Raw genomic sequence first — 17,357 nt, 5'->3', positions numbered from 1 at the left:
TGCTAGGGAGAGCCAGCCAGGTACCAAAAAAAAAAAAAAAAGATTTTCTTTTTTTTAAACTTCTTTTTCTTTTTCTTAAAATAATAATAAGTGGCGACCCTTTTTCATTTTTGATTGTTTGTTATGTGGATTTGTAATATTTGTGTTACTGTATGTTCAATAAAGGTGTATTTTTGCTAAATCTTGAGACATTGCCCCGGACCCCCCTAGAGGATGTGACGTCCACCCCCCAATTCAAACATGTTCATACAATACTGAATACATTTGAAGCCATTTTGACGTCTATTACCTATGTCAATAAGTTTCTGTTTTTGCAGTGTATTTGTCTTTTGTAGAGATTTTTCATTTATTCTTTACATATAAAATGTTGCCTAAAATCTCACCTAGGGCAGCAAATTGTCTAGAACTGGCCCTGGTACTAGGCCTCAAGAGCCTTTCTTGTGCTGACACATAGAAACAAATTGGCGGGGCGCACTTCGCACGCGCACACACTAAAAAAATTCCACGTGCTCCACGCTCACATTATGCTGGGCCCACATGCCTTAGCACCGCTGCTATGACTCCATCCTAGGGGAAACACTGAGGGTCTTGGGTGAAGTGTGTGTGCATGTGTGTATTTGAGTCTTGGTAGGCCATTGTCAAAAGAGTACAAGGCTGTCTTGGTCGATGATTTGCCCTCCTACATATACGCCTTATAATTGGCCTGACGCCACAGGAACGCATCTTTTTCAACCAATAAGCTGAGGGCCCCGGGGGGAGTCCTGCCCCTGGACCAAAATAACACAGTAAATACACTGCGGCCACTATGAGAACTGGAGCTGGCCCGCTTTTGAATGCTTTGTGTATAAACAAGTAAAAGCTTGTGAGCCCGGTGCTGCTGAACCATGCTGGTCAGTGTTCTCCTCTGTTGTGATAGGCACAACAAGCTGAGTGGCACTCTGATACCAGTGTTTGTGTTCCTGCATTCAGAGATACAGGATGGTGTAGGGGAGTTTAGATGGTAGGGAACTAATTAGAAGGGATCTTATACTCGGGTTAGATATAGTGATGGAAGAGTTTTATTAACTTATTGCACACGAATGATCCATCTAACAAGCAGCTGCACATACGCTCTGCATTTGGCCTTCATGTGTGCCGACGTGTGTGTTACAACCCGAGGCAGATTGATTTGCAAGTACATTTTTTAGCTGGACACCTTGTTCTGGTTTAATTAGCCAACTGTGACGTTTAATGAGTGGCGATGGCTTTACAGTTTTATAGTGTTTGGCCCAACAGTAGAAGTCAGTGTCCTGTTGCATTATGACACATGATAAGGAAACCTGTCAAATTGCTGTTTTTTTTTCACTTCTGAAACCTTTATTGTATGTTGAATGTAGGGATGCCAGAAACTGACCATGATCAAATTCGAAAATCGGACAGCCCTGTCGAATATTAATCGATTCTTCGTCGCCGCCAAAAGATTTACTTCAATCAACTCACAAGTACCCAGTCAAAAGGAAATCTCTGTCAATCTCTGAGAAGTAAACGCACATTACTGTAGCTCCACTTTACATGCAAATTACAATTTATATAGGAGTAAAAAAGTTTAATCAGTGACTATAAAATGATTCAGAGACACCATCAGATGGATATAACACACTTAGAAATCTGCATTTACCTGCATAAAGATGTAACTTTTTGTTTGAATGTTACAACAGCTTGGATTCATAACAGTTGTACAAATATTCTATTGTTAATATAATGTTATACTTAAAGTAAAACTAAGTTCTAAATGTGATCTACACTGCATTGTAACATCTAAATTGTTCTAAAGTTAAATATCTTATGTAATCACTTGCACCTTGTTCAAAACTAATCAGTGACTTTTAAAATTCACTAAAATCTGTTTCTGTTAGTCATTTTATTTATGCTGTGATTTTAAACGCCCGCTGAATAATCTCCAATACAGGGACCATGACTTTCAGTATCCGATAACTTAGTGCGAAACCTCTCTTTTTATTACGATTTGGCATAAGAGTGTTACAACTAATACTGAACAGATACAGATCAGAATCAGAAACCGGTGAATTGTCAAGCCAACACATTCGAGGAATTTGCCTTTCACATTAACATACATACATAAAAATGAAACGGTGATCAAAAATAAATTGAAGTAAATATAACAATATTTACATTGAATATGGAAGATAATAAATAGCCATTTCCTGTTCTTAGGATTGTATGAAGACTTGGTTATCTGTTGAGTCTCATAACATAACCATCTAAGCATGCAGGTTTGTATTTGCGTTGCGTGTGGGAGGTTGAGTGACAGACTGTGTGGGTGTGCAATTAAAGAAGTAAATATGTTGATTCACTGCCGTAACGTTTAGGATAACATGTGCACAATGACCTAGCAAAAAAAAATGCAGGAATTGCCCTTATCTATTGGTGGTTATGCATGCATGTGTGTTCCTGTATTTCAATGGTGGTCACTGCTTTAAGAAGGGAACTGGACTGAAGGAGGAGTTCAAACGATTAAAACGAAAGAGGGTAAAAAAAAAAAAGGAGAGAGATGAGTTCACTGGACACAGGGCTCCTGTTGTTGTTTCCCCAGACCATGGCATTCAGGCTAATTTAGGGGAAGAGGAGGAGGAGGAGGAGGAGAAGGAGTAGGAGGAGGAGGAATAGGAAGCTGAGCTGGTGGTTATAGGAAGGGAAGGAAGGTGACTAATAGTGTCTGTCACCCAGCTTACTGCAGCTCTGCCCGTGGAGGGAGGAGTGTCCTCACAACCAGTGAAACGGCATTTGAATGCTCTAGTTACTCAGCCCTGCCAGCAAACAACTGTGTCCTTGTCAGAGAGTGTGTGTATTAACACGTGGAGGAGCAGATCTCACTTGGGTACACTATGTTGTCTTTGGGATAGTTGGACAATTGCTGGTAAGGACTTTTTTTTATACTCTCTCTTTATACTTTATGTATAAGTATCAGTGTTTCTCACTGCCTGGCTGTTGAATAGGAACTGTCAATGTGAGCTCAATTCAGACCGACTTGTTAGATCAGAAATGAAAGTAAACATGTCTGGGCATATGTGTTTTTTTAGTAACATGTAGTTCCTTTTAATCACAAACTAATGCAGTAGCAGCAACAGAAGCAGTATTGTTTGAATTGCTTTTGACAGTGTTACGTTACGTTTTGACCTTTCAAAAACAGAAATAGGATCCAGAGATCTCGATTCATCATTGCATTGTTTAGCAATGTGAAAATTGTTTATTATGCGCAGCTAAGTAGAGTCCTAATGTCAGAGCGATGGTACTGATTGTGTGCCGGTCTGGAGGGGAGACAATAAAAGTTAATACATGAAATACAACAGTTCTCCAATGTTCAACTGTTGTATGACATAATGCATCTATTTAAGGAATAGAAAATGTAAACTGAGGTTGGATTGTTGAGAGATGTTTGGAGTGCCGCTACCTTAGGACAGAATTAGCACTACACCTGGCAAAACAGGATGACCGAATGTGATTACATCTTATGATCTGTTAACCTCACTTACTTTAACATTTACTTTGAATTATTCATGTATTGTATGATCGATGAATGAAAAAGCAACAAATTTACATTTAAAGAAAAAGATGTAAGGGAAACAGCTCTAGGTTCTTTCCTTGGGTTTCCTGCAGAGGAAGTTTCTTCATCACTGACAAAACTAGGAGTTGTGAAAACATATGGACACAAAAGGGAAGTGATGCATTGTGGTCATTATTGATGATGCAGGTCTATTGTCTTTCCTGCAATCTCATTGTGTTGTAATTTGATTCGATATGGCTAAAAGTGTTTTAGTGCTGACAATGTTTTGTTTTGCTTTCCGCACTAATTTCACATCGCTCTCTTCTCTGATCTGTGGAGCAAAGTGACCTGAGGAAAGCAGAGTGGACACATTCACACTGGGCAAGGGTCTATCTTGGTCAGCTATTTTTAGGTAGTGTTTACAAGGTGACAGGCATAGTGATTCACACACATTGTTGATAAGTTATGGTGATGTATCCTGATGACCTTCAGAAAGTTAGTGACTGTGTTACTCTGTGGATTCTTTATGCCTGTCAATTACTGACAAGTTTCTATTCACCTCGGGTTTACCAGAAATCTAAGGACACCAGTCATTGCACAGCAGCTGCTATACATCCAACTCTTTACCTCAACCATGCTACTAACAAGAAGAGTTATTCTTTGTAATGTATTACTTGAGGGTACTCGTTGTCCGACAAATGAAGGTGTAAAAACATAGAAACCACATAGAGTGCTTTAACACTTGACCACAAAATGGACTCCATGATGTTAAAGAATTGCAACAGTCAAAGTTGTCTCCGTCAAAAGAATAATTTTTTCCTTTCTGAGAGTATCTTCTATTTAGACCATTTAGTGAGTTTGTACTAAGGTCTAACCATGGTCTGTTGCTCCCTTCGTTTCCGCTGTGGAAACTCTTATTCTCAAAGTTCTTAAGTGTGTGTTGCACACCTGCTGCTTCCCCCATTGAACACTTCACTGCCTCCTCGGTTGTACTTCCCCACTCTACACATCGTTATATTTTGTGTTCAAGCTATTCATTCCATTCATCCATTTTGCACTGTTACATTTGATAACCAACCACCCTTTCTTTCTTTTTGTCTGTTTTGTTTGTATCATCTTCATTCCACCTCCATCGCCTTCCTTCATCACTCTCCGCCGTCCCTGACCTCCCCTGCAGATTGCAATCCACTTTCTCCAGCATCAAGACATGTAGTCGGCAGCATAAGCAGAGTGTATTCACCCCGTTGTGAACTATTTTTCCTCTAAAAAAGGTAATTCAACATGTGTCTATGTGTGTCTGTCTCTGTGCACCAATGTGCTGCTATATTATAATGTCAACACACTGATTGTGGAGCCCTGCATTCACACAGCAGGCTATCTTGTTATAAGTGACTTGAATAGAAATGGGAATCTTTTCTATTTAATTTCTAGTAACCCTATACACTCTGGTGTGCAAACACAACCCCTGTGTGATGTAACTGAATCTTGTGTGTTTTTTGCAATTAGTACAGATGTCAGATGGTCAACTTGACTGTTTATATATTTAAAACAGCAATTGACCCAGCAGAATTCCGATCCTGAGTGTTGAAAGGGATACAGCTGTGCGTGTGTGTGTGTGCGTGTGCGTGTGCGTGTGTGTGTGTGTGCGTGTGTGTGTGTGTGTGTGTGTGTACCCTTTCGCATGCATGTGAGTTTAAAGAGAAAAGGGTAAAGAACTCCATACTTGCCAGGCCAGCCATGTCACATAATCCCGACAACCTTCCCCGGTAAGTGTATGCGCTGGTTTAGGAATATTGATACTTGAGGTCTGTTTACATGCTCTACTCAAAAGCCGACAGACGCTGTAGAGCGGTAACCCACATGCACACTTTTTTTGTTCATTTCCTGCTCTCACCCCTAACTGCTCACATACACACAAACACGCACAAAAACAAAACTAGTAAAACACACCGTGGCTTAGGGGAACAGGGTGTTCCTGAAAAGGAGAACAGAGAGCCGAGGGGGTTATTTTAGTCATTAGAGGAGGCAGACAGACAGCTTAATGCGGGAAGGGTGTGTGTTGTGTGAGTGCGCATGTGCAGTGATGAAATGGCTTGTAACGTGCAAAAGCAGTGTCACTTGTGAAAGCTATGATATTAATAGGAAGCTTGACATATCATTTAATAACCTGAAACTTAGAGGTAGTAAAGCAGCCAAAGTGATTTATTCAAAGGCTTTCTTTTTGCCAAGAATAACTCTCCTTGCACATCTTTACCCAGCCATGCCCGAGGTTTAAGTTCTTGAACAGTTTTTTGATGTGTTTGTGTCTCAGAGCAGGCCAAGCCAGGTGAAACGCACTTTATTCCAAATGTAAAAGCACCTGTGTGACCTTGAGGGATTTATTTCAATGCTTACTTGCGGTGCCAAAATGCTGTATGCATGATATTTGTTTCTGTACTTCCGGCACGCCTTTTCAATATGACTGTAAATTGTTCAAATAAAGTAACGCAGAGTGCGTACGAAATACATAAAAAGCAAAAAAGCAGATGGCTATTTAAAATGAAATTCTAAAGTCATAGTCAATACTTGTAATGATAGAGGTAGGTAATAATCCCTGCAAAGCAGTACAAATGCTCTTCTGGGTCTTCTTTACACTTGTTCGAACTTTACTGCAGGCAGACCTTTTTTTTCAATGAAGACTGTAAATGATCTTTGAAATCTGTAAAGCAGCTGTGGCCGCATACATGTGGATATACACATGCTTTGTTGTGAGAGAGCATCTCAGTAAATGCGTGTATGTTCACATCCCACATGTAGCTGCTCACAGTTGCCCGTTGAAAAGGCCTTTCTTGGCATGGCGCAGTCCACTCTAAAAATAAACACTCCACAAATTAACACCATGTCTCTGAGCACAGGTGTTATGGCCCCACACTGCCCCCAAGTGTGAGTGCTTGTGTGTTTGGGTCTTTGATCTTCTGTATGTCACACTTTGCACATGTATGTATAGAAACGTTGCAAAGCACAGCGTGTTTAATGTATTCCATGTTTCCATTGTGGTCATATTGTTGGCACATATGATGATGTGACTAATCTGTTGCACAATCCAGAGGTGACCTGTAACCCGGGCATCCTCCGCTCTACATCCTCCCACTGGCTGTCAGGGTTTGAAGTGAAGGGGCTGTGACATCACAGCGTTGGAAACACAATGACCGCTGTGTGCTCTTACTGCGTCACAGATTTCTGCTGCTTACCCCGGTGGATGCCAGGCAATGGGAAGGCCCATGTGGGAGATCATGCTGCCTGGTAGCAGTGTGTCACCATATGATATGTAGAAGTGATATCCTGTCACTGTGTTTATTTGTGGATCATGGCTTAGTGACACTTGGTGGCTGTGTGATACACATATAGCCACTTATAGCTTCAGATGTGTTGGAAAGTTAGATGGTGTAATGCTAATGTAGCCACAACGTCTCCTGTCAAACTGTGAGTGACACATACAGTATGTGTCCTACAAACAGCAAAACACACTTTTGCTGTGTTTTTTTTATTTTGTATTGTGTTGTTGTCTTTAGGAGGAGATAAGTGTAAGTAGTGCTGAATCTTAGCATGTACAGTAAACATTTGATCTGCCTTGCCACAACACATTCACCTCAACTTAAGATCTGACGGACCAATCACAACTGTTTAGGAGATATGTTGCAGGTTAGAAGAAAATACTTTTAAGAGGAGCGACATTTATGCACTTTCGAAGATGACTGAAGCTGATGTGGAATTTTCTGTTGAAGTCTATCGCGTTTTCTAATATCACCTGACCAAATTGATTCGCATCTTCCAAAGAATATGACACATGAACTCGCAGATCTGTCTGTCAAGCAAAGTAAAAATACCTTTTTATCTCATGTAGTTTGTTTACATTTTTCCACCATTCAGGGCTATGTCACATGTGTCACTGCTTTGTGTCCTTGGTTGGTCTATCCAGTTGTGTCCGGAGGCATTTTGGAGGTTGCTGACTAATGAGCATTTTCAATTTAGTCTCAAGGGCCTTTACAGTATACAGCCTGAAGGTCTATCCTTAGACCCTCGAGAAACACAGTAGGGCTCACATCTTCTTGGGGTTAGCATTCCTAGCTTCTCGATTGAGTTTGGAGATGTAATCACCCCATTTATAAATACACTTTGCAGCATTCCACCTCTGTGTGTGTGTGTGTATCTGTGCAAACACACTTGTTTGCCTGTGTAACTAAAATAGAGAACTACTAATGCTACATCTTTAGAGGGCCTGTCTACAGCTCCAGATGTTAGCAGTAGGTATGAAACGGCATCAGTAGTTGTTGGCGTTATAGGATTATCTGTCCTGTGAGTAGTGTGCCTCTACCTTCATTTTTGTTCATGGAGAGTATTTTAGTATTTTTGCTGTGTGGTGTCCTGGGATCTAAGTTCTGGTTCATGTTTGTGTTGGAATGTGTGTGTTTCGATGTGTATCTCTGCATGGGAGTGTGTTTTTCCTGTGGGCCATCCAATGGGCACAAAGCGGGCAGTGTGTGCCCCCTCGGGTGCTGAAATGTACACTTCGGACAACAGGCGGCTTCAGTCCTCAATAGGAGCTGCCCTTCTTATTGTACCTCATGCACAATGAGCTTTTCTCTCTCCCTCTGTCTTTCTTTCTGTGTCCTTCTCTCTTTATAACCATATACAGACAGTGTTACTGATGAGAGACTGGAGGAATCAGATTTTGATTGGTTGTTTGGACCCTGATGTCTCTGTCACTACTCGTCTGTATGTAGTTGTCTCGCATTGCGTTACCATCAGCAGAGACTTTAGAATTCATTTGAAACCTGTTTTTTTACAACTTTGCGAGATCAGTCGAGCTTAGTCATGCAGGGGATGAACACAAGTCATTGCAGAAGGGGAACTGTCAGTCCTGGGACTCCCCGCTGAGTGTGCATGCTTAAATATTTGTGAGTGTGTGTGTGCGTGAGAGAAATAAGACAGAGATTTTGTAAGGGGTTTATGGGTGTTCCCCATCGTCCTTCTGCTCACATGATCACCCAAGAACAACAAGACCACATGACTCTCACATGACTTCCCCACGGTAATCGAGGAAGTACCTTACAATACACCCTTTTTTTGAGGGAAAGAGTTAGGGCAGAAAGTGTTAGTGCTCACTTATCTCCTTCCCTGTGCCCTTTTTTAAACATGAGAATACACTTAAAACCTAAATGAGAATACATAAACAAGCTTAGGTAGCCTGGAGATGTGCTTTGTTTTGTTTCAGTTTGCTCTACAGGGCCTAATGCAATACTCAGCAAAGTCAAATCACACAAATAGGTTTGCTAATTAAGATGAACATTACATTTTGTATCTATGTTGCTTTATTCTTGACTTGTGGATCTTTTAGTTTAGAGATTTTACATCAAGACAAAACCCTCCATTGAAATTTGAAAACAGCTTCCTGTGATGTGTGAATGAGACCATGTGAATGGTTGGAAAGATTATTAGTTTGCTATTTTTTCTTTATTAGGTATTATCTCATATAACTTTACAATGATACACTGTATTTTATATTGGCAGGGTTCTTATTTCTCAAAAAGAAAATACCCATTAGAAGCTGCAAACTATTGTGACACCTTGAGATGAGTCTTATGGTTTGTTAGTACTTGCATTCTTTAAAGAGCAAGATTTATTCTAGAGCCATTTATTTGAGGACTCAGACAGACATGAAGGAGACGCTGTAGCAAATGCTAAGATATTAACACTGTATATATGGTTAAATAAGGTTAGGGGTCTGACAACATGTCTCTGAACAACTTGTAAAGACGACTGGGTGCCTTTGATTCAGTTGTAAAATAGAGTGCATGTGAGTGGAAAACTAGTCATGCAACAAGACAATGTTTGCAGCCATACCTGTCGTCAGAGTGGCACCAGTGGAAAGGCCAAGGTCTTTGAGCGGACACCTCTCTGTCGAAAATGAAAGGACCAGGATGTATTTAGCATAGCTTGAGTCGACATAGTACTGTTATAGTTGGCTTAATCCAAGGTTATCTACAGTATTTAACTGGCCGTTATTTTTAATTAAGGAAGTGGATGTCAACGGGTAGTTACTGTTCAGAATATGATCTGGATTGTGATTTCAAAGATAATAATACAGGGTGTCCGCGGGGTCTTAAAAAGTATTAAAAGTTGATGAATCAATTTAGTGAAAATTAAGGCTATTAAAAAGTATTAAACAGCATTTCCCAAGGTATTACATTTTGTAGCTTGTTTTCAATAAGTATATAAATTATCCAAAGAGGTTGTATTCTACAGTCTGTCTGAATGTAATCATGGCGTAGGTGTGTAGTGTGATTCTGTGTAGTTTATTTATGGCATCCCGTTGGATTTGACCTCATCTGAACAGGACATCGCACGCTCACTGCTTGATAGCGCGAAGCTCCATTTACGCCGGTTGTTAAACAACATCGTTATGGGGAAATGCAAGTCTGTGTCCAAATGGTTGGAAGATAAGGAGGAAGGACAATCAATACTGTATATAGTGAATGTGAGGTAAAGTGTGTCGCCAATGTAACCGGTTAAAACTCCAAGTGGCGATGAGGTCTTAAAATGTGTGTAAAGGGTCTTAAAAAAGGTCTTAAAAGGTTTTACATTTGACTTCAGGATTCCTGCATATACCCTGTAATATCAACATTGTTTTTGACCATAATTTGAATAGAGGAGTCATTGCTATTAATGTTCAACCACTTTATATAAATGACAACATTTGCTTTATAAATGTTTATTCACATACACTTGATTGTTTGCAGAAAGCTCAATGGTTTGGTTATTTAAAAGCTCCCTCAAACTTGAATCCATATCAAAATCTGATGTCTATAATAATAATAATAATAAACATTTGAGACCTTTTTAGTTTTCACTTTTCCTTTCTTCTGGGCCCAACTCTCACTGTCCTCTCACTTCCTTTGTCCTCCACAGCTTCCTCTACCTCTCGGGCTGGACTGCGGTGCCTTGACGTCGGCTCGCCCTCCCCTGCCCCCTCGCCCCCCAGCCATGGCCTCACGCATTGGCATGCGGATGCAGGTACAACGCCACCATCCAATATGCAAGCCTTTTAATAGCTATGGATATCAATGTCTTTCTGGAGTGTTGTATAATCGAGTGGCCCCTGGAGACAAAGGTATTCTGGTCAATGTCAGAGCTTTGTGGACGTGCCATTTAATTGAAGGACATCTACACGCACTAACCACCAATACACTTGGCCGTGCTTCGCATCCGTTGCATATATTAGCACATGTATCATACATACTTTCCATTAAGTCCGGTTAAATAGGTAGAATAGAATGGGAGTCACCAGTTGTTGCATCCTATCAGCTCTTTGTGTCCACTCATGTGTCACAATGCTTTAATGATTATTTCTGTGTTTATGTGTGTGTGTTGTTTGTGTGTCCAGCTGATGCGAGACCAGCTGCAGCAAGAGGAGCAGCGGGAGAGGCAGCAGATACAGCAGATACAGCAGCAGCATCAGCAGCAGCAGCAGAATGCAGCAATGCAATACATGCAGCAGTGCATGGCTGTGCCTTCTGCACCCACACCAGCCATCAACGCCCCGCAGCATCACCAAAGCATGCAGGTCCCTGTGGAGGTTCTTAAGGTCAGTAGGGCTGAAAAACAATTATCAACATGAATGTGTTTATTGATTTTTACTTGTACTGATTTATTATCAAATCAACTGCTTAATAAGCCAGTAAAATGTAGGAAACATTTGTAACAGACACATCACAATTTCCCTGGGTTCTCAGAGTTCATGGTGAAGACTCTTAAGTTGCTTGTTTGACTTTGTTTGTCAAAAAGAAAAAGGTATTTAATTTACATTGATATGAAAACAGATAAAAACTATTTACTATTTACTATCTGAGAAAATGGAACAAGTAGATGTTGGTTATTTTATGAATTGTATGCGTCCGTTTCATTCTTGTAAACTTGATATCTTAGCCTGGAGGATTTATTTTAATTTGGCACAAACGTCCACTTGGTGTCAGTGATGAACTGATTGGATTCAAGTGGTCAGAGATTAAATGTCAGGGTCACTGTGACATCATAAAACAAGTTTTAGTCCACAGGTCCAAAATTAATATGTTATTCAAATTCAAAGATTCAAATTTTTTATTGTCATATGCACAAAGCTAAAGTGTAGAAATGGCAATGAATTCTTGAATCCTGAGCTCCTCTAACAATGCAACATACTGTATATAATAAAATACAGAAATACTAAATAAAAAGTAGTGCAAAAAGTCTATATATCATTATTATGACAATTCACAACAAAGAATAGGATCAAATGAAGTTCTTTTCGACAGACATGGATGGTAAAAAATAGATTTAAATGTTTACATATGCTAATCACTTAATTGAATGACTGTTTTAGTTTGTGAATGAAGTTTATGCTTTTGATCATGACTAAATTATAATCGGAAAGTTGGAAATTATTTATGAGAAGGAATTTTGTAGAAGTATTTGAGAGGGAAAGTAACTTAAATAACATTTTCTGATTTGATAAAGTGTTTATTGAACGCAGAATGCTTTCTCTCCACCGCCTTTTACGACTAGTATTAGACCACCGTGTGATCATAACATAATTAGTGTAGTAAGACCTCCGCTCAAAATGCCAGCAAACTACAAAGACAAAGCCCTAAACAGATCTCATTGAGAGGATTGGCAGAAGAGAGTAAAGACGTTGGTTAAGGGGGGTTACAAATGGCCAGGGGGCTGTGGCACTTCCATTAATCCACTCACATGTTGCTGAGCAGCAGACAGGGCAGCAGTGTGCAGCCGAGGTGCTCAGGACTTCACTGGGGCGTTGTGGCCTTCACACAGCAGCAGCAGCAGCAGCAGGGGAAAACAGGGACAGATTTGAAAAAAAAGGCATAGAAAGAAAAATGCGGTGGAGCAGCAAGCAGGTAGGGAGACAGAGGGGGGAGAAGGACGGGCCGATAAGAGACGTTTGACATGTTTAGTGATAGGACAGACAGGAGGATGTAGATAGTCTGACAGAGACTGATAAAGCTTAAGTGACATTTTGCCCGATTCCAAAGATGCTTGTGTGGTTCCTTATCTTTGACGATGTGTGTTTGTGTGTATACTGGATTGCACAATGCTCTATTATGTGCGTGTGTGTTTGTGTGACTTTATGGTATTTTGTAAACCAGTAACTGTATGGGGCAATTTGCTGTATCGACAGTTTACTCTGTGCATGCGCGTGTCGAATGGTGTTTATGAAATCTCAGTGTTTAGAGTTGTCAGTGACTTTCCTTTCATGTTGCTGATAAGGACTTCTTTCTGTCTGTCCATCAGTGTCACAGAGCCGCCAGAGCTCCTGTGTTTGTTTGGATTTCCTCTGTGCTGACAGCATTCAGCCAAAAAGGTTGAATAGCTACGGCTGAATAGTTGTTCCTCTGTCTCACGAGACCCAGAGTCGCTTAAAGTTGACAACCAATCACGTGTGTTCATCAAGTATGTCAAGATTTGCTGTAAAAAAAAAAACATACACAAAGTAGCTCGAAGGTGAAAAAAACATGAATGTACGGCAATGTTTCTGGGTCATTTGATATAATCCTGCTGTTGGTTATAAAGCAGAGGGGGTTTGGAGAGCTGAGTCTTTTTCTGTAGTAATGGGGAGCAGGCCTGCTTTCTACTGAGCTTTACTCTTTGATGTGAAGGAATGAGGCCAGCCCTTTGCTTTATGTAGCCACACCAGAGGATTTAGTGGCTTTACTCCTGCAGGCTTTACTACGGACTTAATGCTCCTATGTGCCATCACATTGTTATGGGACAGGGATAATGAGGTGTACATCTGAAGCACATACTCAATGTTTTACCTTTTAAAATGTGATTGTTAAACCATGCTGAGCTTATATCACTCACAAAACATTTGTGTTTTAATTCAAATCTAATTCTGGTGATGGGTATTACGCAAGTGCCATCACTGTCTGCTTTGTTGTTGTTTGGCCCTGGTATGTTACAAAATAGTCTGAAATAGGAGGTATTTTACAAGTGCACTTTGTAATATATATAGATTTAGCTAGCTAACTACAAATTCTGTAGGATTCATATTTGTATATAAAGGGTTTTCAGTTAGTTTAAGAGAAAAAGCAGTTTTCAACCCTTGTGTTTATATTTGGTTTAGAGATCATGCCTCTAAACATTGCTAAATGACGACTTTATATCATGCATAGACAATGTTTTTGCCTATAATTTAGTCAAAAAGGAAACCTTAACAGGATCAACAAAGAATTGGACCAATGTGCAAAATGAATAATGGGTTGAGATTTGATCACATTCTTTAACTGCCTACTCTTAATACAGGTACAGACCCATCTGGAGAACCCTACGGATTACCACATCCGTCAGTCTCGGAGGCAACAGGTGAAAGAATACCTCTCCACCACCTATGCCACCAAACAGGTACGTTTCTGGATGCCTTTCCTGTGCACTGTTTATCTCAGTTGATCCACTGTATGTTTTGCCTGTTCCTGAGTTTTTGTTTTGTTTGTCCAACAATCCACTCAGTGTTGCACTAAGCCACTCTGAGTCATTAACAGCATCACCCTCTCCTTCTCTCTCTCTCTCTCTCTCTCTCTCTCTTTCTCTCTCTCTCTGTAGATGGTCCACGCAGTAGTGGGGCCAGTGCAGCCCTCTCCTCCCACAAACATGGGTCCTACAGGTGGCTCAGCGTCCGCCCCCCCACCCCTATGCTCCCCACACATGCGCACAGAGCAGCTCATGTCAGGGAACAGCGCCCCAAACAGCCCCATGGCCATGCTCAACATCGGCTCCAGCCACGAGACAGAGGTAGGCGTCCTCAAGTGGCAATGAACATTAAACATGTTCTAAAGTAGGGTTTACAGCAGCCCAGATTGAACAAATATCCTTGAAATATGACTTAATTATAGTCTTGTATACCTTATGAGGATTGAATATTGCCCCCAAAGTGACATTATCTCCACCTTTTATGAAAGCATCGTAATGATTTCATTGCTCCTTGGTAGGCAGGAGCAGCGTTAGCAAATGCATTGGTGTTAATGTGTCATATGTGCAGTTGGTGTGTGGGTGAATGAGTTGGTTAACTGGCAATAACTGAGACTGGCTATCATTGGAATTTAAATGCTCCATTATGGCCCAGCAACAGTAATTACAGCTTAACAAGTGACAGCAGAATGTAGGGCCCTTTGAACCTGGCAGACTTTGACCCACCCTCCTCCTCCTCCTCCTCCTCCTCCTCCTCCTCAAACTCTTGACCCTCTTGCTTCTTTGAGTGTCTCTGGGAAAAAATATACTCTTACTAGTTAGCCTTCATGACAAAGAAGTTCTCTTTAAAGTCTTCTCTTGAGGGAGACATGCACCTGCTGGTGAGTTCTCCTGCAGGCCTACATCGAGCAGGTTTCAGGTGCTCTGATAACCAAACGAGCATGCATGGTATTTGCTAAACATGAAGATGAGATGTAGACAGAGTTGCAGTGTTTGTCTTAAAGTTAAGCAAGATAGGTCATTAAGCTTATCAAAATCACAACAGTGACACCCAGTTTGATTTTTCCAGATGGATGAGGTCATTGATGACATCATCAGCATGCAGTCCAATTACGATGATATTCAGGCCTACATTGACCCAATCCAGATGCCAAACACAGTGAGTACAACCAACCAACCAACAACGTGTGTGTTTACAGTAATCCTCTATTTCTATACGACTTGTGTATTTTCGCAACTAACTGACCCCATGTTGTTGGCAGTTTTAACTTATTTGAACCGGAGATCTAAGAATAGAGGATATCATTTGCTGTACAGATAAAGAAATCTTTAAAGGTAATTGTGTTATATTACATAAAGATGAGTGATTTGACTTGACATGGGTACCCTAATGGCAACTTTATAAAGTTATTATTATTATTTATTGTTGTTATTATTAAGTCAAATATTTCTAGAATTATGTTCCAATAGCATGTTTTGTTGTCCATATACAAACAAGCTTTTTCACTGAACTCTGGATAGGAGCCCCTGACCTTATTCTGGGTCATTAATTAAATATTAAAAATATTTAGGTATAATCAACAGCTAATTTTACTTTTACTTTTAAAAATAAAAAATTGAGTTGCATACAAATTATCTAAATTAGACCTTTTCCTTTTGCAATTTTTTGTAGGATAATGACATTTAGGAAGGAATAAGGAATACATTTGCAATGCAGCATACTGTAAGCCTATTTGTGCTGGCCAAATGGGTCATACACCTTTTAATGTTTCATCCTTAAAAAATGCAGAACTAGAATCCTCTAAGGTTGTACAGTATTCACGGGGTAGGAAGTCCTCTGAAACCCTGGTCCACTATACTTCAGGGCCAGTCTGCTCTGAGAGAGTTATAGGGTTGGAAATGCAGATTCATCAGTATTGCTGTTCCTGCATCTGTACCATCTTTCTCTGTCTCTGTCACTGCATTCCTTTTGTGGTTATTTTTCTTTTTTGCTGTTATTGGGATGGTGTTGCAACTTGTGTTAAACCTCAACAAGTCTGAATGAATCTGCTTTGAACCTGCTTTTTTGAGTTGTCAGTTTGTTTCTGTATTTCCTCATATGTCTTCATGCACCACACAAACATCCATATACACATTTCAAGTGTATAATTGACTTAAGCACTAAACATTCCATCCTTAAACCTTGCTGAACAAAGTTAGAAACCAAAGAAAGGACATGTCAGAAGAGGACTGTACAGTGCGTTGTGTCTTAGGGAACAAACTCAGAAAATTAACAATTAAACTGCCAGCAGTTAGAGTTCAACTTGTTTACAAGATATTTGGAGAAAGAGGGAGAGAGAGAGAGAGGGAGGTGGAGAGGGAGAGGGGGAGGAAAAGAAGGGAGGAGGGAGAGGGGGATGAGGGCAATTTGTGCAAGGGGAAAACAGGCTGAAAGTCCAGTTAGGGGAAAGTTCACTCTTGTTTGGTGGGGAGCGGAGGTAGAAGAAAGACAGGATCGGTGCTGCTGAGGTCAGTCTGCCAGGACAGGGGCAGCAGAGCCAGAGAGAGCTGTGTGCTACTGCTGCCTGAGAGAGAAGAAGAAGAAGAAGAAACGCCTAGTGAGGGAAGGTGTAGAGGATGAAGGAGATGAATAAAACGTATGCCATTGTGGAAGTTTTTGAAGAACAGATTCAGCTGGTAAGACACAGAAGCGCAGTTGTATGTCAGTCTGTTTAACATGAATTTGGTGCGTTTCGAGTTTATCTTTCCCATTGAGAGAACCACAGGATGCAGTGAGGGCTTTAACTCTCAGCCTCAGGTCCCTGATTATAAAATGAGACACAGCAAGGGAGTGGGGTGGGTGAGGTTTCCGATTTATTTGTTGGTGCTCGTGATGGGTGTTTCTGCAAGACTGAAATCAGAACTCTTGCACGTTCAATTTAACATTAAGCGCCATGTTGGGGTTAACCGTGTAATTAGGGTATACATATTAGCAGGTTCAACTAATGCAGGCTCAGCTCACTGTGTGGTCGTCTATCTAACTCCCTGCTTCACAACTATGTGTGTGTGAATGTGTGAGAGAGAGGGAAACCCGAACAGCCTCCTGTAGTTTTATCTTATAATATGTTCTCTGTGTTTGATGAGTTATTATTAGTAATTCTTTTAAGTGGGTCTGCATGCTTATGTATGTGTTTTTGTTTTTGTAACATCACACTGATTGATTAGATTAGGCGATTGATCAACCCTGAGGAGGATCAGTGTGTAAAGTCAGAGTCAGAGAGCAACTCGAAACTCAGATCAATATGTTGGTAGTGCTGCCTTTTCACAGCATAATCAC

The 17,357-nt window shown here is 40.6% G+C and overlaps 1 protein-coding gene across 5 annotated transcripts in view; it reads left to right on the top strand.

Moving 5' to 3' along the window:
- Window positions 1–17,357, top strand: part of tfeb (transcription factor EB) — a 32,654-nt gene that overhangs the window by 8,823 nt on the left and 6,474 nt on the right. The window contains exons 1-7 of one of the 5 annotated variants that reach the window (XM_010768309.1): window positions 2,724–2,917; window positions 4,722–4,815; window positions 10,493–10,597; window positions 10,968–11,168; window positions 13,880–13,978; window positions 14,177–14,365; window positions 15,111–15,200. In XM_010768309.1, coding sequence (XP_010766611.1) covers window positions 10,568–10,597; window positions 10,968–11,168; window positions 13,880–13,978; window positions 14,177–14,365; window positions 15,111–15,200 — 609 coding nt within the window. In that variant the 5' untranslated portion in view covers window positions 2,724–2,917; window positions 4,722–4,815; window positions 10,493–10,567. Of the gene's footprint in view, window positions 1–2,723; window positions 2,918–4,721; window positions 4,816–10,492; window positions 10,598–10,967; window positions 11,169–13,879; window positions 13,979–14,176; window positions 14,366–15,110; window positions 15,201–17,357 lie in introns of those variants that run through there. The other 4 variants (XM_010768305.1, XM_010768306.1, XM_010768308.1 and 1 more) reach the window with 4 other exon arrangements.

Source organism: Notothenia coriiceps, unplaced genomic scaffold (assembly GCF_000735185.1).
Source record: "Notothenia coriiceps isolate Sejong01 unplaced genomic scaffold, NC01 NC01_scaffold00005560, whole genome shotgun sequence".
NCBI classification, from domain to species: Eukaryota; Metazoa; Chordata; class Actinopteri; order Perciformes; family Nototheniidae; genus Notothenia; species Notothenia coriiceps.
Note: the sequence above shows the minus strand (reverse complement) of the source record. Positions and strands in the feature narration are given on the sequence as shown.